Here is a 25,064-nt window from a genome sequence, read left to right as displayed (position 1 = left end):
GAGGGAAGGGGAACCTCCTTGCCCCACTGCTGCTCTCTACTGAGCCGGTGGCAGAGGGGGGAGGAATCCAAGTAGTGGGAGGGGGAGAAATTCATGTGCATGGGGGGTAGGGGGAATTCAAGCAGCAGGGGAGACCTCGGAGGACAGGGAAATCTGAGCAGCAAGGGGTTCATGCAAGTGGCAGGGAGCAACTGGAGAGTGGGAGGTGATGTGGGCAGCAAAGGGGCAATTGTGGGGCGGGGATCCAAATGGCCTGGGGATATGGGGAGGCGGGATGCTTCTGCCTTTCCCCCCTGGTCTATACTGTGGCTAGAGAGCCAGCAAGCTGGGCAGGCATGCAGCAGACTTGGCAACTCCTAGCCATGCTCCTCACCAGCCCTCTATTGGCAGGTCAGAGCTGTGCACATTAGAGAAGCTATTAACCCGTAACATGTGACTTCTCATAGCAAGTGCTAACTTCTACACTGAGTAACATTCCTTAGCGTTAGCATGTGCAAACTGTAACGTGTAGCTACACCCCCACATTACCATCCCTATAACAGCTCCAGCATTTGATTGGATAGGCAAGGAGGCCGGGCTCAAGTAGCTGCTATTTAACAGGGGAGTGCAAAATGGGCCCTATTGAATTTAGATTCGGCCTGAATCAGGGACAGTGATTTGATTTGTTGATTCAGATCACTGTCCCTGATTCAAATCGGCTGAATTCAAATCTGAAGATTTGATGCTGATTCGGAAAATCAGAGATTTGACATAGACACAGCTTTAAATGTTTTTCTGCATACCTCAAGCTACCAGGCACAGCTCATGAACCCTGCAATACTGGGGCATATTGAGTAGCCCACAAGAATGTGCCCCCCACCCCGTGTGCTCAACAGTGAACCTGGAAGTGGACCAGAAGTACTTCTGGTCCACTTCCGGGTCTGCTGCTGAGCATGTGTGTGTGTGGGGGGGGAGCCCTGTGCTCCCCCCACTCAGCGATTGGCTGCAGGGGGACCCTGAGTGCGCTCCCTGGTGAACCTGAAAATGGACCAGAAGTGCTTCTGGTCCACTTCTGGGTCTGCTGCTGAGTGCACTGGGGACCCCCCTGTGCTCCTGTGGGATGTTCCATCTGCTCCAGCATCTCAGCATTCGTGAGCTGCCTGGTACCTTGAGGTATGTAGAAAAAACATTTAAAGCTGTGTCTATACCTGAATCGCCAAATCTTTCTGAATCTCTCTGAATCAATTTGAATGGTTCCGATTAAATTCAGAGAGATTAAAGGGTCTCCTGATTTGATTCAGAATTGGAGATTCAGCCACTGAATCAGGCTGAATCTCAGCTGAATTGAATCAGGGACTGAAGCTTCACACAACCCTACTATTTAACTGTTGGCAGGTATTCAGTGCAGGTACTATATAAGTAATAGTGGGCTGGTTCCCTGATAAATCACATCTGGAAGTAGACTTAGTGGAAGGTATCCTCTAAAGAAACTGGGAAATGAGATAGGAATTCCTAACATACAGTACAGTGAGGAGACTACACTCTTTCTCCAACTTCTTATCCCAGCATGGGCTGGTACAAATTTGGATGGGTTAAGGAATGACAGCAAATAAATGGGAACAAGTGACGAAGGAACAATACACTGCCTGAGTTCTTGCCATTTAATTGCAAAATGACAAAGGAAAGGTAATAAAGTGTGGATCACATCCTTTGAATTTGGATGTTCTTCTTCCATGTCCAGAACAATACCCTACCAATTGCAATACCACTATATGACCCTCTTTTGTTACCTGTTACTCTCCAGAAGGAACAGAACAGTTTGTTCAAGTGGGAAACAAACTGCTTAGACAAAAATTGAAGTCCTGATGTTTGAATTTAAATTTCAAAAGATTGATGATCGAGCACCTGATGCTTTTGACCTGCATGAATTAATCTCCAAAACTAGTATCAGCAGATAAAGGGCAGGGAGATATTTGTATTAAATCATGTAAGCCATATCCCATATGTACAACTTGATATACACACCCTGTATTTAGATAAGTCAATCCTCAGTGAATTGTGCAGTTGATCCAGCAGTTTTATGAACTTCTCCCTCTGCACAAAGAAAAAATAAATGATTATGCATGAGATACAATAGGATTCTGGGTTTTCTATAGTTATGAGTGCAACTGCAAATCTATAGCTCACACATCTACCATAAGGCACATAATCTTCTATTGCAATCTTTTTATTGCTTTCCATCCTGCATCTGTTTGGAAAGTGCATGGATTTAAAATTATTTGTGTAGAAGCATTGGTCTGAGATAACCGTAAGTGTATCAGAAACTGCAAATGTGTTTTGTTGCACTTCATTTATGCCTTCTGATTTATCTAACATAGCACAAATATCTGGCATATATTCAACATCATGTAGCCATGTTTTCTCCTATACAGATTTCCTTTATCTTAATAACTGACACATTTTTAAGTAACTAACTAAAACAAAAATGCCTAGGGAAACAGGAAAACATTGTCAGAGGCTCTGAACTAGGAAGCAACAACAGTATAAACTCAAATTTAAGTTCAAAGGTTTTTAGTGATGTGTGCATGGCTTTTCAGTAAAGAGTGGCTTGTAAAATTTTCCTATTTAGCTCCTAATATTTATACTCTTTACAAAATACTGCTTGGCCTTTTTAAAACTGTAGGAAAAATAGTTTGCAAACATGATTGGGAAGAATGTAAAAAAATACTGAACCACAAAAAGCCCTAGCAATTTCCTTCATATTTGAATATGGTATTTAATTTTTGTGAAAATATAAAATCAAGGCCCAAGGATAAAATGTTAGTGGGATGTACTCTGTTTGTTTAGCTGTATGAGTCCTAATTAATGTTAATTGGAGTTGAAAGTTTTTCTACAAGTTCATGATTTTTTTGAAACATACTCTTTATCCAATTTCACAAAAATATGCATTTGATAAACTATATGCGCTCAAACTATACAAACACAAAAGATCAATTGATCTATAGGGCTAAATACAGACATTCAAAAACCCTGAGCCTGAATTGATTCAATCTTTGCAGGTTAGTCTAACCTGCATAGACTGAGCCAATTTGCAAGTGAATAGATATTCACTTTTGATTCCTGAAATTCAGCCACATCCCTGCAGTGGCTCAGGCTAGAAGGGTTTAATTTGCCTTCCTCTCCCCTTAACCTGAGGCTGCTGCCTGGGTGGGGTTCTGGCCATGCCCCCTGCAGTGTGAGTTGCCAGTGGGGGGGAATGCTAGGCAGACCCTGGCTGGGGTCCCCATACCAGTGGAAGAGAGGGGAGATGGGAGGTTTAATCTGTCTTTCTTCCCCCCCCACTTCACCTGAGGCTGCTTCCCAGGTGGGCTCTGGCCTCACCCCCTGAATTTAGAGAGGTGAGCAGGGGGGAAAGCCAGGTAGACCTCAGCTGGGGTCCTGTGCTGGTGGGAGAGAGGATCAGGGGGTTTAATCCCCCTCCCTCCTCCTGAGCCTGCTGGCCCATGCCTCTCAACCCCTCCACTCCAGCGGGGAAAATTCTGGCAGGGGCTGCACTGCTTCTACCAGGTAGACTGGTATGTGCCAGCCAGGTTTCCAACCCTTGTCAGCCAGCCTTCATTGCTCCAGCTAGGGAGCAGAGAAGCAGAGCCAACACTGCTCTGCTTGAGCAGACAGCACAGCCCAGGCCAGGCGTGCAAAGCATGCTGGGATGCTGGGGGACTCTAATTTAACTTGAACTGGGAAGGGGTCTGGGACAAGTTCCATAAATTGTTTTGATCTAAATCAGTTAAGTCTGATACTACATTCAGCCAGGTTTATCTTAAACCAGTTATAGCCATTTTGAACCTGGTTTATGTGCACTGAACTATTCTGTTATAAGTTTAAATAAGTTTCTGGTCACTTGAAACAGTTCATGTGTAAGTTCTGTCCCTAGCCTAGATCAACAGATTGGAAGTAACAAGATCTTCTACTTCTACAACAACATCCTTTGTACTTCTGAAATATACAATAAAATGAACTTATGTACTTGTACATGTATGGTATCTCTCCCTCTCCGGACATTCTCCTTCTCCGCCCCCCCCCCCCCCAACTCCCAGACTCTCTCTCTCTCCGTCTCTTTCTAATATACCCGTAGAGTACTAATCTTCACTTAAAGCCTTTGGTCTGGCACAGTTCCCTTGAGGGTTCATCAAAACTGAAATATTTTTTGCCTTACTAGAAATCTGCACTGAAACAGTCAGCTAAATTTATTCCAGGTATAGGTTGACTTTTAAATGCTCTTTTTCATGAATTATGTGCAGCTCTCCACTAACACATGATAACCCAAAACACATCAGAGGGGAAAAATAATCTTATGTTGTGCTTATAATTCAATTGTTTGAAAACAAAACCCCAAATCTCTTTTATGGATGTCTTACTACTGTTTTTCTACCCATCTGTTGATTTACGAATTGGATTAGTATATGCGTCAAAGGTAAACTGGCTTTAACATCAGAGAGAGTGCTTAATCTGTTTCTCCAATCTGAGGATAAAAATGTTCTGGTCATGAGGAAAATGGAAACATTGAAGAGAAAATCCAGTGAAAACGCTTTACATTTCAAAAGCTGGATCAAACCTAAACATTTTATAAGGGCTTAATGCTGCAAGAGTAGTCTCATGTCAACAAAATTTCAGTTGCCAAATGATTTAATGTTAAATTGTAAAAGACCTTTAAAATAAGAACCCAAATAAACAACTCTCGCATAATCATCACAATATTTTCTAACACAGTAATGAAACAATGCAGTCATACAGCATGTTTCATCTACAGACCTTAAACACTTTGCAACAGTAAGTAAGCATTACTATTTCTCTTTTGTATACAAGAAAACTGAGGGTTAAAACTAAGAGATTAAGTCCCAAGCATGAGACATGTTGTCTCAAACTAGAGATATACTCCTACATACAATTACTGCTGCATGAAATACTTCCTACTACGACTAGCTCCATTAACCTCGACACACTTTAAAATGAATAGTAATATAATTAAATATTTTTTCAAGAATTGCTTAATGAATGCAAGAATTAATGATGAGATTATTTGTGCAAAAACTGATTAAAAATCCCTAACATAATAACAAGACTGTTTTTGAACTGAGTTGCCATGGGGAATCAGAAAATGTTTTAAAGCAGGGGTATCAAACTCACCTGGCCCTGTGGGCTGGATGAACATTGCTGGTCTGATTTGTGTGCTAGATCAGACCAGACCAACCCTCTATAAGCCCCCCCACGCAGCACTGGGTCCAGCCCACATGAAGCATGCTAGACTCAAGATTCACTGTGCATGTAGCATGCAGGGGCTAGCACAGGATGTATGCTACCTGTGGCATGTGGGCTAGAACCAGTGCTGCAGGTCCTGGCAGCTGCATACAGCCCATGCCTTATACCAGCCCCCAGAGCTGCATGCAGTATGCTTGGTTAGTCCAGCTCCATGTAACCTGTGCAGCATGCATTCGCCCCAGGGCTTTCTGTGCACGACATACAGGGCTAGGACTGAGTACATGCTACCTGCAGCACATAGGCTGAACCTCATCCTGCATGCAGCACAGAGGGTCCAGGGCATGAGGCTGCATGTGGTGCCCTGTATGAGCACTCTGTGGTGCATGCAATGTACACAGCATTTGGTCCAGCCATGCACTATATGCAGCACATAAGACAGAGGCTGGCATGTGGGATCTGTCCAGTGATTCATGGGTCAGATCACAGGGTTCCACAGACTGGATCCAGCCTGCAAGTTGTATCTTTGACAACCTTGGTTTAAAGTTGCAACGTATACTGTGGTAATATAGAGCTAAACATGGATATATGTGCATCAGAATGGATGAATCGTTCAGTAGTGATGAGAAAATCATTCTTTCATAAGATCATTATGCAAGGTGAGTTTTATAGAAATTGGTTCTTCCTCATAAAGAGGCCTGTGAATTAAATATAAACTAACATGTAGTTTTAGTCATTTAAGCATGCAAGACCTGCTATGGAGATGATATGAAATAATGCTATATATTGTTATGGATTTAAATTTGATTTATTGGATACTGTGATGAAATGCCCAGAATGAATTTTCTTTATAAAAGTAAAAATTAAATATTGTTTCAGGCACAGAGTGAATTACATTGTTTCCACAGCTTGAAATTGTATTTATGGCTTTTGTTAAAGAAAGAGGCCAAATAATCTTTAGTATCCCAAATTTATTATTTGGCAGTGTTGTCCCTGACAATGATGCACGATCAAAGGGATATCTGCATTATACTTAATCCTGGTATACTAACAAAAAAAAAACTGAGAGTGATTCATTTAGCTGTAATTTTTTTTAATTAATTTTATTTTTTTCATATTTGATTTAACCTCATATTTATTAAAACATGTTAAATACTATTTAATACTATGTTGAAAATCATGTTTGTATTTGCAAATGAACCACAGGATTACTTCTTAATAACAGTTAATATATAAACAGTAGCAGTGCAAACTGAGGCAAGATTGGGGTGGAAGAGAAGGAAAGGTTGTATTAACTGTTTAGGGCCAATTTTTATTTATGCTCCTGGTCTGGCTACCCACATGGGCTAGGGAAAGACATTACACATAAACTGGTTTAAGTGATCAGAAATTGGTTCAAACCTGTAACAGAACAGACGTTCAGTGCACATAAACCAGTTTGCAAATGCCTGAAACTGGTTTGAGTTAAACCTGGTTGAATGTAGTAACAGACTTAACTGATTTGGGTCAAACAGGCTTATTCAAAGTCCTTCCTAGACCTCTTCCTGGTTTATGTTAAATCAGAGTCCCCCAGCATGCTGTCTGCTCCAGGGAGCTGGGCTGGCCCCTCCTCTCTGCTCCCTGGCTGGAGCTCTGGCAGAGACTATGTCGCAGGGCACCCCGGTGCCTGCTCCTAGAGAGGAGAAACTGCCAGGGAGAGAGCCCTGGCAGAGCCAATTGAGCACAGCTGCGGGTTGCCGGAGCAACTAAGGGGAGCCAGCTGCCTGTAGGGGGCAGGGCCTGGCCCTTATAAAGCCCGGGGCTGAGGCCAGACTGGCAGTGCCCTGCCAGCAGCCTGGGAGGCAGGAGCTCCTGGAGTGAGAACGCAGAGAGAAGCCTAAGAGCAAGTACCACAGTTTCATTGAGCAATGTTGTTGGAGCCATAGGGCTTTGAGTTTAGTTATGGCCATGCGGCTCGTAGTTATGTTATAGCCTAGAGGCTTGTACTTTGAGTTTATGTTTGGCTCTTTTGGTTACACCCGGAGGCTTGGGTGAGGCTGTAGGGGTTGGAGGAGGCCTCATAGGGACCCCATAGGGGTGGGGTGCTCTAGCGCCAAGAGGGCACATTGACCTCATAAAGGGCCCCACGGGAGTGTGGGGGCCCCAGTGCCCGAGGAGGGCGCAGTGTCCTCATCGGGGACTCACAAGGGAGTGTGAGGCCCCGGCGTCGGTAAGGGCGCGCTAGGCCCTGAGAGTTACAGGGCAGAGTTGTGAGGTCAGTTAGCTCAGAGAGGAGTGGCTGAGCCTCATAGGGACCCCAGAGAGTGTGGGGTGCCCTAGCACCAAGAGGGCGCAGTGTCCTCATAGGGACCCCAGGGGTGGGGTGCCCCAGCGCCAGTGAGGGCGCGGCCTAGCCCCAGGAGGGCGCATCATTCTCATAGCGCCAGTGAAGGCGCAGCTTGCACGCCAGTGCAGGAGCAACTGGCGGCGAGGAGCGCAACCAGTGGGTTGCGGGCGCAACCAGTAGGTTGCAGACGGGGGACGTAGATCCTGGATCGCGTGCGGGGTACATAGACCCCAGCCCCAGAGAGAGGGGCGATTTCATTGGGAAGCCCAAGGGGGGCACGGCGAGCCCCAAAGAGGGGGAGCGCCATATCGCATTATTGAGAAGCCCAGGGTGGGCACGGCGAGCCCCGAAGAGGGGGAGCGCCATATTAGGGAGCCCAGGACGGGCACAGCAAATGCCAGCAAGGGCATCACTTGAGGGGTACATAGACCCCAGCCCTAGAGAGCGGCGATACTGAGCAGCCCTAGAGAGGGGCGATATTGAGAGCCCTAGAGGGAGGCCATATTGAGGAGCCCGAGGCGGGCATAGCGAGCCCGGCCGCAGGCTAGTGCAGCAACACCCCTCAGACCGAGGCAAGGCGCTGCGGTTGCCCCCGAGAAGACGGGGAGTAGCAGCGCGGGGAGCCAGGGTCAGAGAGGGTACCCATGCCAGGCAAGTGCGGCAACACCCCTCAGACCGAGGCAAGGCGCTGCAGTTGCCCCTGAGAAGACGGGGAGTAGCAGCGCAGTGAGCCGGGGTCAGAGAGGGTCCCCGTGCGGTTGGCCTGAAGGACCGGAGGCCCACTAGAGAGTCCCTGAGTGGGACCACACCGTCAGGGAAGGCCCAGAGGGGGCTGGTCGAGAGTCCCAGTAAGAGGCTGGGTATTAGAGAGATCCCAGAGTGGGCTAGACTACAGGGGAGGCCCAGGAGTGGGCGAGATTATAGAGAAGGCCCGGGAGAACAGGCGTGGTATTCTGACGGATCAACATCCAGAACATCTGCGAGGCTTGGGGCGTGGTATCAGGGGAGGTAGGAGCCACGCATAGCCCATAAGACTGGGGTGCCTAGGAAGCACCCATTGTATCGGGAGACCCCAGGGGGTCCGGGAGAACCACGGGGACAGAGGTCCTGAGTAGCCGTGCCCAGGGAGTCATAGGCAGCCTCCCAACCTTATATTAACCAACAAGACGTGGCGGGCGAGAATAAGAGGGTGCCTTGGGCCAGCCTGACACAGAGCAAGGGACCTCAAGGAGATCACAGCCCTCCTAGAGAGACCCTGCCATGACAGACTGCAAGTACAGCACGGCCTGCCTGGCTTCCTCCTGTTCTGCCCTCCCCCTCACCACTCTCTGCTGAAGCAGGGATTCCCCCCTCCCCTATGCCTTACACAGACACCTCTCAGCATTAGCTAGCATACTACATGCTGGCTATAGTCCATGCTGGGGCAGACAGGATATAGGCAGACAGGACTGTGTCAGCTTAGGGCTTTTTGGAGCTAATCAACAGGTAGCTGGTAACGTCCCTCCATTTCTTCCTTGGAAAAGAGGTTGAACTGATGAGAGAAGCTTTTGTTTTCTTAATGGGCTGATAAACACTGAGTTAGGGGTGATAAACACTGTATTATCAATTTCCTGCTGGGCTGCTGGAGGGGGAGGGGAGGGACCCCTGCCGGGGCCTGACCAGGCTCCCCCTCAGCTCAGCACTGTGGAATGGAGAGGAGGGCTGCCTTAGCACCTCCCCCACCTCCCCCGGCTAGGGGTGAGCAAAACAGGTCCCTATTCGATTCAGATTTGGATTCGGCCAAAATCAGGGACAGTGATTCAATTAATTGATTCGGATCACTGTCCCCAATTCACTGTCCTCCAATTCAGCTGAATCCAAATCTGAAGATTCGATGCTGATTTGGAGAATCAGTGATTCGCTCATAGACACAGGTTTAAATGTTTTTTCTGCATACCTCGAGGTACAGGCATGGCTCATGAATGCTGTGAAGGTGGGGCAGATGAAGTGTCCCACATGAGTGTGGGAGGCCCCCCTGCATGCTTGGTGGTGAACCTGGAAGTGGACCAGAAGTACTTCCAGTTTACTTCCAGGTCCGCTGGGGAGTGTTCAGCCCCCCAGCACCCAGCTGGGGAGCCCCCTGCATTGCTGTGGAATGCTCCATGCACCCCAGCATCACAACCTTCACAAGGCACCTGGTACATTGAGGTAGGTAGAAAAAAACATTTAGCTGTGTCTATTTCCAAATCACTGAATCTTTCTGAATCTCTCTGAATCGATTCAGAGGGTTCTGATTTGATTTGTAGAGATTAAAGGGTCCTTTGATTCGATTCAGATTTGGAGATCCAGCCACCAAATCGGGCCGAATCTCCGCCAAATCGAATCAGGTACTTAAGCTTTGCACAGGTCTAATGCACATATCTATTGTGTTTTGTGATAGTCATGTCAGAATGCTACATGCAAGGAGTGTTCAGGAAGAAAAGCATATTTGCAGATCTCTCTTCTTTCATACCAAACCAATGTATATAAGTGTAACATTTATTACAAGTTTTTTCCCCACAGCTGGAGACAAATTTGTATTCTCAATTATTAAATAAGTAGGATTATTCTATAATTGGCTTGGGAAAAATTCTTAATTTGTTTTTCAACTACTGATTTTGATAATTCCACATGAAAAGATACAAAAACTTTATTATTGAGTGTTTAAATACACATTTTCAAAGGAAGGGTCAATATAACTATTCTTGTGCTACTGATCTCAAAGGATCTTTTTAGAATATTTATGGTCAGATTCACTAGGTTCACTCAGGTCCCTTTAGGTCAGTTATACAGACCAATATACTCCAATTAAGGAACTAACCTGTACATATAATGCAATTATATAGTGTAATCAAACCAAAATCTACTTCATGCGAATACTAGAATACCATTCATTTCCTACTCTGCATGCTTTTATGTAATATTACATGATAATTTAAAAATGTGAATAAGATATTCAGTATTTTAGTTTTAACTTATTGAAAAGATTGGAGTAAAATTTTCAAATCCCTCAAAGTCTCCCTTCAGATGTGACTTAGGCACTTTTGAATTTTTTTAAATGTTTAGGTTCAATACTATATCACCCATTAGAAAACAAAAAAGTCACCCTATTGATAAAGATAATGGTACTTACACCAAAGTTGGAAGCAGCAAAACGATCCGTGGGTGATACGTTAGTTGTTGCTGTAGTGTGGGCATAATAAGCATTTATATTTGCCAGCAAGGTACTCATCACGGCTGGAACACCAGAACACATGTATTTAGAAGACAAACATGAAAAGTGCCTAAAATGCAAACAGATTAACATCAATTAACATTTACCAGGATTCTGCACAGATACACCACAAATGCTTTTTGGCTAGATGTTCATTCAGTATTAACTTTTACTATCATGGATAATTTACACTAATGTAGACAAGATCAGAATCGAGCCAGATTATTACCATGGGGTGTACACTGGTGTTTTTAAAACAAATACAACCAGAAACATATTTGTTCTCTGTTATAAAAATTATGAAGATAAAATGTGAATTGCATGTCTATAGCTCTATTTAACAATACTAGTAAATGCATGTTTGTTTCAAATTTACAACTTATTACCAAAGAACACCATAAAAAATCTAAACCACCCAGTTTAACTTTGGGTAGAAATGTTTGGGTGGCAATCTTTCTAACATTTTACTAACATTTCTAACATTTTCAGCCATTCCATTACTCCAGAGGCAAATTTCTAGAAATTCCTGGCACAAGGAATCTTTTCATCTTGTTTCTCTCAAATGAAACCAAATAGCATTGATTCTGTTAGTGTATAGGGCAAGTAAATATGAAACATCTAAGTTTCACCCTGGTGTAAGTACATGGAATCAGCATTGATTGCAAATTGTACTGCTTTGTGAATATGACTGCTGATAAGGTAATGGGAGCATAACATCAGTTGTAAGTTTAGAGGGGTTTTTTTAAAATTAGCACAAATGATGAAGTAGCATTAATACACAAGATTTGATATGAACTGGAGTACACATTTAACACTTATTCTTGATATAAAACATTCTGGAAATACGGTTTGTATACGGTTAAGTGGGAATGCAAAACTGGAAGGACCACTCCAGATATAAAGTCTGGTTTCCTACATTCATAGGTAACTACATAATAATAAACATGTGCACCAAAGTATCCACAAGACAATCCATTTTGGGTCACCTTGCAAATTACAGTCACAAAAAAATGAATACCATATTATAGTTGTGGGAATTCTGCAAAAACATCATCTCGTGTTGTTGCTGAATTTATCTTCTGCCATTTATCCACATTAGGGGTGTGCAAAATGGGCCATATTCGATTTGGATACAGATTCGGCCTGAATCAGGGACAGTGATTCTATTAATTGATTCAGACCACTGTCCCCAGTTCGATTGGGGGAAATCCGAATCTGAAGATTCAATGACGATTCAGAGAATCAGCAATTCGGCCATAGACACAGCTTTAAAGGTTTTTTCTATATACCTCAAGATATCAGGTGCAGCTCATGAATGCTGCGATGCTGGGGCAGATGGAGTGTCTCACAGGAGCACGGGGGGCCCACATGCTTGGTGGCAAACCTGGAATTGGACCAGAAGTACTTCCGCGGGTCCGCTGCCGGGTGTGAGGGCCCCCTCATACCTCCAGGTTAGTGATTGGCCATAGGGGGACCCCAGGTGCCCCCCAGACCCAGAAGGCACCAGTTGCTAAACTGGGGGTCACAGGGGGCCCCCCAATGTGCTCCCTGGTGGACCTGTAAGTGGACCAGAAGTGGACCAGAAGCACTTCTAGGTCTGCTGCTGAGCATGCTGGGGAGCCCCCTGTGCTTCTGTGGGATGCTTCATCTGCCCCAGCATCACAGCATTCACGAGCCACCTGGTACCTTGAGGTATGTAGAAAAAATATTTAAAGCTGCGTCTATGTCCGAATCACCGAATCTTTCCAAATCTCTCTGAATTGATTCAGAGAGATTAAAGGGCCTCCTGATTCAATTTGGATTCAGAGATTTGGACATCAAATCGGGTCAAATCTCCACTGAATTGAAGGAAGGGCTGAAGCCTTGCACAGCCCTAATCCACATCGCTTCTCCTTCTTGAAATTTCCAAGCTTCTTCTGTGGAACTTTTCACAACTGTACCCATCTGGCTTGGTATAGGCACTCTCTGGCAGCCTTAGAGTGCATGCCCAGTTCAGACCACAGGGCATGTCCCTGGGACTTGGGTGCTGGGCTGCATTCGCCCCCGAGGGAGGCCCCGACACTTGTCTGCCATGACTTGGTCTTCCCTTCAGTAGTGGGACTCTCCCTCGCGGGATCCCGCGGACTGAGTGTTGCCCTTTGTGGGCATTCTTGGGGCTCCACCTCCCCTACTCCCCAGCCATATGCCAGTCCTCAAGATGACCAGGTGATGGATCGTTGGCCCATCTCTTCAATGTTCACTCCTACTCTCCATCCCTCAGTGCCTCTCTTTGTCCCGGGTGGGGACCGGTTCTTTCTTGAAGTCCGCTCTTGATCTTATCTTCAGGACGTCGCACTTCACAGAACTGCCTCCACTCCTTTTCTTGACCCTGTGTGGATTGGGGAAGCCCTCCCCCTTTCAGGCTCTGGGTGCCCTTCAAGGTGACTATATAAAACAGAAAAAAAAGGGAAAAGAACAGTAGGGATTTGGGCCTCAGCCCACTCCACTCATGGATCCGGCATCTGCAGTCATCAGGATCCCTCGACGCCGTCCTCCTTAGCCCAGCTGTTCTGATGTGCTGGGTATGTAAACCTTTATGGGAGCTGGGACCCTTCCTGAGAGTCCTCATCCAGCCCCTTCTGGATCTGATGCTCCTGTTGAGTGGCCCAGGGAGCAGCTTTGCCTCCAGCCTGCTGTTTCCCCGCTGCTGGCTTTTAAATCTGCCGGGCGGCAGTTTCTGATGATGTCATCTGCCGGCGTTTCTCCCAGCAGCAAATAAAAGCGGCTGATGAACTGTGCCAGCGGCTCTTCTTGGCGCAGTGCAGCTTTTCCTATGGAAGGTAAGTGAGCCCCCTCCCTAGGTCCTTTTGTTTCTTCTTTCTGGTGGCTCACCCCTGCCTTGGGTCCTGCCCTGGGAGGGTGTTCCAGGACCTCCATTTGTATCCCCCTGGGACAACTTTTTCAGTTTCTAAAACAGTTTGTCACCTCATGTCTGTTAAGTGACATTTTTAGCCATGTACAGACAAGAGAAATCATGAGTGTATACATTTCAAGGTTTTTATCCCACACCAAAACTGGAAGCTCCAGGAGAAAAATAACTTGAGAACAACCAGGTGTAAATCACTCCTGGGGGAGTTTCTCCTGAGAAGGTGAATTTCTGTACACATTCTCTTCTTTGAGAAGCCACAGCATAGTTCTCCAGTACCCCAGGGTGCTTTGCTCCTGCTCCTGTACTCTCACTCCAAGGGATAGTGTGTTGTTTGCTAAACTCTGCTGCTTCAGGGAAGCAGGAAGCAGAATAAACCCCCTTCACAGTCCCTATATTGTACTGCAGGAAAACACAGACTGATACTGAGTAGGGGTCCCCTCACTGTGCAGCATCACCACTGCTATCTCTCTGCTCTCCAAGGGCTCAGTATTCAAATGTCTGCTCAGGTGTTGCCAAGTAAGTTTTTCTACTAGAAGAACAAACCTGGAATAATTTTCCCAGATCACTTGAATACATATATGCAGACTTTCTCTGCCTTAAAATCTGTTTTTTTTTCAGGCTGAGTTTTTTCAGCCACAGCAGGTAACCAGTACTCCTTTCCCTCCAAACATCTTGTTGCCCCTGCCTCCTGCTGTCCCCCAGACAAAAGACACATAACAGCTATTGAGCCTCTGAGGTCAAAGCTCTGCTAATATAGTATTGTGCTCATTCAGAAGGGGAAGCAGCTGAAAGGAAAGGAGTGCTCCCTTCTTCCTAACATGCTAGCTCCTGCAACACACACCATTTTGGGGGGAAAACGGGGAGGAAGAGAGATAACATCCAGCTTACCCACTTCCCGCTGGAGGGAAAACAATTCTATTTCTGAAGAAGGAAATGCTCTTTTGTTGGGAAGACAAGGGAACCAGGACTCAGAGTGTATGGCGTGGATAAAAGGTAGGGAGCATGTGGAATAGGGGATAGTAAGAGGAATATAGGGTGCTTCTGGGGGAAGGAGAGGGGACGGAGAAAGTGGTTGTCATGGATAGGGCCCTAGGACAGAGAAGTAAAAGAGACAGAGCAAGAGACCTTCTGGGAGGGGTTTGCCAAAAATGCCTGTCATTCTTTACACAGGTGGCAATTTTTGGTTGTTTTTCTTGCAGTCCCAGCTCCCACAGTGATGTGTTTATGGAACAATCTCATTTTTCTTTTTCGTTAATCAAGCTTCTAGTCTTTGTTGCCATTAAAGAATCTTAAAAATATGAACCCTAATGCCTCAAAAACCTGGCAGAAGTTTTATATAAAATACAGTATTGATTATTATTAGGCCAATCTCATGATTTCTGTGGGCCTAGATCATGATTATTGAACTCCTGAGTTGGTAAAACTACCACTCAGTTTTTAGTCAGAAACTTAAACCTCAAGTATTGGTATTTAGACTATAAAATCTTTGTGGGCTAGAAATATCTCTCATTATACTCTATAAATTCCTATAAGGTCAAAATGAAAATGTGTATCAAGCTTCCATAAGGAAGCCTTCAACGAGGTATGCTGTTGGTGTTTCAGCCTACACTTATATTATTTTCCAACATATTCATAGACAAAATGGGAGAGCAAGATAGGAATCTACCCACAACCAAGTGCCATGTGGACACATGAGAATTCAGATGCACAGTAAGTTGCACTCCGGCTGGGTATATGCGTGTATCGGAGCATAAGCCCCAAAAATGGAACCCAGAGAAAACAAGGGGAGGGAGGGCCCTCACATATTTTAGTTCAATAACCTAATGGTTTGGGAAATCACTCAGGTTCTAGGTGAGGGAGTTTGGGCTTATATCAAAATCCCAAAGGAGGATTGAATTTACCTCTCTCTTCCCAATGCAGTGGTCTAACCATCAGGCCAGATACCAGTCGCTTTCTAGTCCCCTTCTTGAAGCTGAGCCATTTAACACCACTTTATCAGGGGAAGGCTGGAATTTGCCCTAGATCAGGGGTGGGCAATTATTTGGGCTGGAGGGCCACTTAGGAAGTTTTGGTGAGCTGTCGTGGATGGCAGGGGACAAGGGATCAATTCCAGCCTTCCCCCCAATTCCAGCAATCATTTCAACTAAGCCACAAACTTTCTAATTTGTTTTTTTCTCCTGGCTCTCCACACCAGCTTTGTCTAATTAGGAAAGACTATGGGCACTTAAGCATGAGCATGAGCTCATACCCTTGATCTCAAGCTGGATTTCAAATGTCTCTCTCTCATGCTCTAACTGTCAATAAATGTTCTAACCAATATCCTACTCTTATTTTAATTTAAAACAGTTTTAGCTTTTCTCCCTAAAATAAAACATGAGAGATGTAATCAACTGACCCTTGTAATTAAAATTAAATTGCCTGGAAAACTTTTAACACTGTAATTTTCTAATTCCCTAATCTAATAATTTTATTTTTAAATTACAATTTGCAAGAAATAAACAAATCATTTACTTATGTAGGGACAAAAGCCTCCCACCAAAAATCCCTAACTTTTATTCAGCCATTGTCATTTTAAAATATGTTGTGTGATTCTTAATAGCTAAGGACATAGAGTATTCAGGGCAGTGTGTGTGGTTACTGGGTTCAATATAACCCAGATCCAGAAGGTGGGTCTTGAATATCTGGCAGTAGTTGTGTTGGATACACAAGTAATGGGAGCTCATGTCAAAGTAAAGCTGGGAGTCCTTCACTTACATCTCACATATCTGGGACCTCTTCCCTGGGTAACCTTCCACACTTGCAGGAAAGAAGGTGAGCGACCCTTTCTCAGAGCATAAAAGGTTTTTCCATTTGCAGGCTTTTCCCAGTGCATTCCCAATTCAGGGCTCAAATCTCAAACAGCTGTGAGCTTAGGCAGGTGGTGCATATTAATGCATAACATACTTCTCTTGCTATCCATGTTCAACATGCTTTGCAAACATTTACTAACATCCACGCGAGTTAGATCATTCGGTGTTGTTATCCTCAAATAAGGAAACTAAGTTAACACAGCAACTCTATGATAAAGGATAGGATTATAAACTGGCATTTCTTTACCACCCAGCTCATCATCAAGTTACTAGATACAGTTACCTTTCAGTCAATGCCAATATATTTCAGCAGCAGCTTTATTTAGAAATACGAACAAATCATCACTCAGGTATTAATTTGTTGTTACAGCATTTCAGGGTATGCCATAGATATTTCTAATAACCTGGCACAACCACCAACTGATGTGTAGGAAATAGCAGCCAGGGAATGGGATGATTTTCAAAAAAACTTTCAGGTAACCTTCAAGGTTAATAGAAAAGTGTACTGATCTACTCATTGTACGTGTTTGGAGATTAATGTTTAAAATTGCAGCTGGCATTAATCAGTGCACAGAGATAATAATCAACAACTTTGTTCTGAGAATTAGATGAAACATCCAATTATTTTACATAGAATTCTTTTGCTGCCCTACAATTACTTCCATAAAATCTTTTATACAAACTTGACAGCTAATGGGAAATGACAAAAATCCTTCTAGTCTATCCCATTTTCTGTTTTACTTTTATTCAGCCTATCAACAGGTCCTTAAGACATACAGTCATTTCACAGTGACTTTGCCTTAAAACTAGGGGTGCACTGATGGAGATTTTGGGGGATGATATCAATATCTGATTCTTAAGGAGGCATGTTGGCCAATATCAATCTCATTTACGATACAGCTGCATGCAGCTGGTAAGTCTGTTGTGGTGGAAGGGCGGGGGGGGGGAAGGGAAGGGGCATAGGAGGGAAGATCAATGCCACTGTGGCGAGGGAGGAGTGTGGTAGGGGCAGGTACTGTCCAGACAAGGTGGGGTAGGGTGCAGGATGGAGCTGTGGCTTGTACAGGGGATGTAGGGGGGGGCATATGCCTCTAGGTCTACATGGGGTGGGGCAGGTGGGTTGCAGCTGTGGGCTGCAGCTGGAGCTGTGCCAGTTTCTTCTCGGCAGGGGGTTAGGCTTGGGGTGGGTGGCAGTGGTGCTGGGAGTGGGGCTATTGGGGGGGGGCTGCAGCCACTCCAAATTTCACTGTAGCCCTCCTATAGCCCCCCCTCCCAGTGCTGCTGCTGTCTACCCAGTGCAGCCCTGGCACTTCCTGGTGCGTTGGTGGAGGTGGGGCATTGAGCTGGGGCTGCACTGAGAGGGGAGCCTATGGGGAGTCTATGGCAAAATTTGGGGTGGCTGAAGCCCCTCCCGTAGCCCTGCTTCCAGCACAAATGCCACCCACCCTGAGCCCAGCCTCCACTGAGAAGAGCCCAGCACAGCCCTGGCTCCAGCCTGCAGCTGCAGTCTGCCCACCCTGCCTCATGCCGACTGAGGTGCACATGTCCCCCCCAACATAAGCCATGGCTCCATCCAGTGCCTCACTCTGCCCTGGCTGGGCAGTGCCTGCCCCTGACCCACTCCCTCCCTCACACCTGATCTGCCCTCCCCACACCTCTTCCCTTCCCCCTCCCTTTCCACCACAACAGACTTGCCAGCTGTTTGCTGCTCTTCAAGATGCTAAGCTATGCTTCTCGCTGCCTGTGCGCTGCACTGTGGCTATGTACACACATGGGCATTTATCAGCCAAATTATTGGCCTCATCAGGCTTATTTCTGATACAGCCAATTTTCTTTATATCGGTGCCGATCTGATATCTGGCCGATGTATTGGTTCATCTCTATTTAAAATCTAATGGTACCTGTTTATTCCATTAAGTCTGAGATGACTTTGCACTGATTATATTCTTTTTTGTGCCATTCATGATCTTTTAATGGTGCATGGTATACAAATATCAAAGGGTCTGTCTATGCTACATCCATGCTGTGGCTGGGGAAGGATGTTTCCAAGCACACCATACCTACCTGCTCCTGCTTGCATGTATTAAATGCAGAAATGCAGTAGTGAAGCTGTTTCAAGAGTGTCCCAAAAGCTGCTTTCAAGCATGTCAAGCAGGTCTTTAGAACTGTCTCAGGGGCATGCCCCTCCATGAGGTTTCACTGCCACATTTTCCATTTAGAAAATTTTCAATAGATGCCAGAACTCCCCCCCCCCCATATTTTCAAAGCTTTCTGTGAAATGTAAGTTCCAATATTTCAGCACATTGCATGCATCAGCTTGCCTGTCTTCACCTGCTATTCTACCAAACACTTTACCAAAGGAAACTATTTCTGCCCTTTAACATTCTAGATTTTTTGGGTAGAGGGAATGAGAATGATTTTTGTACTGAGTTGCTCCATACTGTTAATCTAATCTCTAAAAAAGAGAAAAATAATATACACATAAAAGCAAATGGAAATATGAGCATAAGGTGTTAGATATATTCCAAGTTATTACAAGTGAGTAGTTATCCAGTTTAGCAGCAAGTCTTTCATGATTCAAATTGTATAGTGCAAAGTCATCATCATCTTTCAAAAACATATACAATAGTTAAATATAATAAAAATCTTGTGGCTCTTACTGTTCTAGAATAGAGTAGGAGAGAGTACTCTGGATACTATATGGTGACTGCAAATAGCAGATGAGATGAGATATCATGCTGGCCTTTCATTTCTACAGGCTTTGGTTCCACACAGGCCACGCATACAGGAGAGGCTGTAATGTGAAGTAGCCTATTCTGCTGTGCATTAGTGCGTCACAGCTAAAACTGTGCTAATGCACAGTACAATTAGTCTACTGTGTGTTAAGCATCACAAAACAACCATTCACCTTTGCTACTGCATGTTAGTGTGGGCTAATGTGCCTTTATGTACTACCTTATATTCGAGGTACTAAACTTAATGCGCAGTAGCAAAGGTGCATTACTGAACATATAGGTGGTACCCATAGAGTTGTACAAACATTTTTTTCACATTAACTTTTTTCAGTGTTCTGTATCCAGCTTCCTTACTAGTAAAGTTTCTGCCATATTGCTATTAACACCTCAGAAAGAGGGAAGAACAGAAATGTGTCATGGTTTGGATGCGGACATAGTATTTATCTGACAGAAACTGTTCTTTTTATGTTTCCATTTGCAAATGAAAAAATATTTTTGAGAGAAAATGGACAATCTCCATAAAGTTCACTGGTAGGTGTAAAATTATCACTTAATTAAGTATTTGGAAACCCCCATTTTCAATTTTTTTCTATTTTGTTTTAATGGCGTTTGCTAACTTCTACTTAACATCTAAGTAATTAGAGAAATATGTGAAAATGAAAGTCATTATTTGCTATTTTTTTAATTTTACAAGAGTGACTATGACTTAAATTCTGACTATGTGATCATGCTTGAGGAAGGAGAAGTGCCTTTGAGCAGTATGAGAGGGAGAACAGTATCACTCTAAGAGCTTGAGCAGGCTGCACATCAGCCTGTGGGTGATGACAGACCCAATCAGGTAGTCACATGGTTCCCAGGACACTGCCTGATTGGTGTAGGGCTAGGCATGCAGGGTGTAAGACAGGCCCTGAGATCAGAGCCAGGCAGTTGCAAGTGGGGAGCCAAAGGGTGAACATCTCCTGGCTGGAGTACTGCTGCTTCCAGAACACCTGGAGGTCAAGGGTAGGAACTATAGGGATGGAGGAGGTTCCAGGAGCATGACCTGAAACTACACCCTGCTGGGGAGGATGGTGTGTTGGGACTGCCTGTGGAGGGGTGGTCCCCAGGAAATGCCATACCAGTACCTCTCTAGTGGAAGGTGAGTATGGGGCACTGGAAAATCTCAGCCTCCGCTGCCTTGTGGGTGACCCTGTGGAGGGGAAAGGCTAGGGGAACACATCCCAACAGAAAAGCACAGGGCCAAGGCTCACAGAGTGGGGCTTGAGGCCCATGGGTAGTAAGACCCAGAAGCCCTACTGAGGGGGCAAATAGTGGCCCTAGTGAGGAGACAAAGTGAGAGCCAGAGGCCATGTAGAGTAGGGTCCATGGGGGGAGCAGAGGCTGAAGGACTGCATATAGGCCAGCCAGAGTAGAGGCTGAGTGAGGGGCAGAGAATGAGTGAGCCCAACAAGGACTGGAGTGGGCCTAGGAGAGGTCAAAATTACCTATGTGGTCTGTGAGCTCAGAAGGTGAACCTGTATGAGAGAGAGGGCTAGCTGCCAAGAACCTACCCATAAAACATCAACTGGTCAATGCTGGGACCAAGATGAGGATGGTTGAAGGGCCAGAGTACTCACTGTGAGGGATGGCCGGAGCTAGAGTCTTGGAGTCCCAACTGGCCTAGAGGCAAGCCCAGAGCCTGCTACGCCAAAGGTCCCAGAGGGGGCAACTGCTGAGAGGGAAATGGGTATAAGTGGGTTTGCAGCCCAGTACCAGGGCAGAGGTTAGGCTATTTGAGTAGGAGGGATCCAGGTCGGGATCTAAATGGTCAAACTGGAATATAGTGAAGTCTAGTGTGGGGCAAGAGCCATATAATCTGGCCCTTCAGTTGGGCTTAGGGAGTGGTGCGAGACACATGAGAGCAAGCCCATTGTGCCCCTGCACCCCAAAACCCCCCAGCAACCTCGTGTCGGTGAGCCCTAGGGAAGCTAGTCCTATCAGCAGCCGGCCTCCCAGTGGCACAATGTGGATGGGCACACGTTGTATCCTGAGGGTCCCCTCAGAGTCTGTGGCCTCCCCCTCTAGCATCTCAGAGGCCTCCACCCAGACAGAACCCATGGTTCTGGGCTCCACACAGATAGAGCCTCTGGCTCTCAGCTGTGGGGGCAGCCTGGCATGTTTCCAGGATCCTGGGACCAGGAGCATGGCCACCTCCCCTTGCGGGGTTTACTCCACTTTGAAGTCTCTGGGACATCAGATTGAGGAGCTCCAGGCTGCAGTCCAGAGACTGTGAGACATCAGGGATGGTGAGCAGGAGATAGACTCCTACTGCCAAGCCCTTCACCCCCTGGAGGTAGAGGGTAGACCAAGGCCACCTTCCAGGACAAGGGAGGACTTGGGGATCTCCCATACTGTCCAGCCGGGGGGGTTGGACTAAGGTGGGCAAGGGCTCCAAGGTCTGCTGCACCAAGGTCCCCTCCCTTCTGGGGCTTTGCAACAGGAATGAACCTCTTGCAGCCACAGTAGAGCCTGTGGAGATGCCAGCTCCTGCAGGCAAGGCAGGATCACCCACCCCTACTCTCCCTAAGATGAAATGCAGAGTGCTTGTCATGGGAGACTCCCACCTGAGGGGGACTGAGGGGGCAATCTGCCGCCCTGACCCCCTAGCCCATGAGGTCTGCTACTTCCTGGGGGCCCGCATCCAGGTCATAGCTGAGAGGATCCCAAAGATTCTCTGGCCCTCCAACCACTACCCTATGCTCCTCATCCATGTGGGCACAAATGACACAACTCAGAGCAATCCCAGCCAGGACATGAGAGACTACAGGGCTCTGGGAGTGGGGCTTAGGGGGTTGGGAGCACAAGTGGTCTTTTCCTCGCTCCTTCCAGTTGTGGGTCATGGGCTGAGGGGGAGATGGGTCAAAAATAGTCAACCAAAGACTGTGGCGCTGATGTCATCATGAAGGCTTCGGCTTCCATGATCACAGTCCACTCTTTTGTGAGAGAGGCAGTGGTCTGCTGGGGAGAGATGGCCTCCACCTCTCCACAGAGGAGGAGGCTCTTCTTAGTCAGATTGGCTGACCTGCTCAACTGGGCTTTAAACTGAGCCCACTGGGGATTGGGGGGGATTACTGCCACTGCAAGCCCACTGGGCAACACTTGTAAATCCAACAGACTAAGGCACTCAAGGGAACCCACCCCTACCCTAGTCCCAGGTGATCTGTGCCTTAGCCCCAGAACAATCTGTGGGGAAGACAAGGGCCCTCATTGGGACACCTGCCTGCCTGTATACCAATGCTAGGAGCTTGGGGAATAAACAGGAGGAATTGGTCCTCCTGTTAAACAAGAATGACTATGACATCATAAGTATAATGGAGACCTGGTGGGACTCAACCTCTGACTGGGCCACAGGTATAGATGGCTATATCCTATACAGGCATGTTCATGCAGATAAAAGGGGTGGGGGTGTACCTCTCTATGTCAAGGACACCTACATGTTCCTGCAAATTGACATTGGCACCCAGGAAGGATGACTGGAGTCTCTCTGGGTTAAAATACATGGGGAACATGGCACAGGGGACATCATGGTAGGAGTCTACTACAGACCTCCTAACCAGAAACAAGAGCTGGACCAGGAATTCACCAGGGAACTGGCTGAGGCAGCATGCTGTCAGTGCATGGTTGTCACAGGAGACTTTAAGTACCTGGACATCTAATGGGAAGAGCACTCAGCCAAATCTGATCAGTTGCAAAGCTTCCTCACGTGCGTGGATGAGCTCTACCTGACCCACGAAATCCATGGGCCGATGAGAGGTAAAGCGTTGCTGGACCTAGTACTGGCCAAAGGGGATGATCTAGTCAGTGACCTAAGAACCAATGGAAAGCTGGGTGACAGTGAACATGAGCTGATCACTTTTACTATCCACCAAAGCTGGCAAGTCAGTCAGCAATACAGAAGTCCTTGACTTCAAGAAAGCTGACTTTGACAAGTTCAGCAGGGTCATTGTCAAGGCCCTAAGGGACCATGACTTGACAGGCAGAGGAGTCGAAAAGGAGTGGTCAAGGGAGTGATCCTGACAGCACAAGGGATGGCCATCCCATCTCAGAGGAAGCTTAGCAAAATGGCTCAGCAACCCCCTTGGCTCAGCAGGGAACTTGAGGACCTCCTACACCTCAAAAGAGAGACTTATAAAGGATGAAAGGCTGGAAGTACCACCAAGCAGAAGTACTCAGCACTGGTCCATACCTGCAGGGAGCAGATCAGGAGAACCAAAGCTGCAACCGAGCTCCATCTGGCTACACATAACAAGGATAGCAAAAAGTCCTTTTTCAGATATGTAGGGAGTCAGAAAAGAAGCAAGGGTAACATTGGGCCTCTGCTGAACCAAATGGGCCAACTGATAACCGACACTCAGGAAAAAGCCAATCTGTTCAATGGGGATTTTTGTGCCAGTCTTTCATCAGTCCAATGGGACCACTTTGGCAAGCAAGACATGGGATGGCCAGGGTGAGGACATATTTATACCCAGCATTGGTGCTGATCTAGTAAAGGATCATCTCGAGAGGCTGGACACCTACAAGTCAGCTGGTCCTGACAGATTAAACCCTAGAGTACTTAAGGAGCTGGCAGGTGTCATAGTCCAACCATTGGCAAAAATATTCAGAAATTCATGGTGCTCAGGTGAAGTACCTGAAGACTGGGAAAGGCCAAAGTGGTACTCATCTTTAAAAAAGGGCAGAAAGTAGATCCTGGAAATTACAGGCCAATCAGCTTGACCTCAATTCCTGATAAGATTCTAGAGAAAATTATCAAGGAGACCCTTCTGGATAAACTGGCTGAAGGCAATATCCTGAGGGATAGCCAGCACAGGTTTGTCATAGGTAGGTCTTGCCCGACCAATCTCATCTCCTTCTATGACCAGGTGATGTATCATCTGGACAAGGGAGAAGAGATTGATGTCATATATCTGGACTTTAAAAAAGCTTTTGATTTGATGTCCCATGACCTCCTCACGGAAAAATTGGCCAACTGTGGCCTCAGCTTCACCACAGTCTAATGGCTGAGTAATTGGCTCTGAGGTCGGACCCAGAGAGTAGTGGTTGATGGTAGCAAATCATCGTGGTGCTTCGTGACCAGTGGCATCCCCCGGGGCTCTGTCCTTGGACTGGTTCTTTTTAACATCTTTATTAATGATGTGGACATTGGTGTCAGAAGCACACTGGCTAAGTCCACTGATGACACTAAACTTTGGGGCATAGTGTCCACACCTGAGGACAGGCTAGTGATCCAGGATGACTTGGGCGGATGCAAACCTGATGACGTTCAATATTGATAAATGTATGGTACTCCATCTTGGGGGGAGGGGGGGAATCCCCCCCCCCCCCCCCCCGCAGCATGCTTAGAGGCTCGGCAGTGCTACGCTTGCTAGCACCACTGCTGGAAGAGACTTGGGGGGTCATGATTGACCACAAGATGAACATGAGCCACCAATGCAATGTCGCAGCTGGTAAAGCAAACAATACTCTGGTTTGAATCCATAGATGCTTCTCAAGTAAATCTCAGGATGTCATCCTCCCACTGTACTCGGCCTTGGTGAGGCTGCAGCTGGAGTACTGCATAGAATTCTGGGCTCTGCAATTCAAGAAGGATGTTGAGAAGCTTAAGAGAGTTCAGAGGAGAGCCAGGCACATAATCAGAGGTCAGGAGAATAGGCTTTATGATGAGAAGCTGAGAGCCATGGTACTCTTCAGTCTGGAAAAGTGCAGGCTCAGGGGCGACCTGGTGGCTGCTTATAAGTAC

General features: G+C 46.2%; 1 protein-coding gene across 1 annotated transcript in view; it reads right to left on the bottom strand.

Annotated features, from left to right (window-relative positions):
• Positions 1 to 25,064, bottom strand: part of UNC13C (unc-13 homolog C) — a 524,763-nt gene that overhangs the window by 248,786 nt on the left and 250,913 nt on the right. The window contains exons 13-14 of the mRNA XM_014606134.3: positions 10,713 to 10,863; positions 2,005 to 2,073 (exon numbers count right to left, since the gene is read on the bottom strand). Coding sequence (XP_014461620.1) covers positions 2,005 to 2,073; positions 10,713 to 10,863 — 220 coding nt within the window. The remainder of the gene's footprint in view (positions 1 to 2,004; positions 2,074 to 10,712; positions 10,864 to 25,064) is intronic.

This window comes from Alligator mississippiensis, chromosome 11 (assembly GCF_030867095.1).
Source record: "Alligator mississippiensis isolate rAllMis1 chromosome 11, rAllMis1, whole genome shotgun sequence".
Taxonomy (NCBI): domain Eukaryota; kingdom Metazoa; phylum Chordata; order Crocodylia; family Alligatoridae; genus Alligator; species Alligator mississippiensis.
This window is presented reverse-complemented; position numbering and strand designations above follow the sequence as displayed.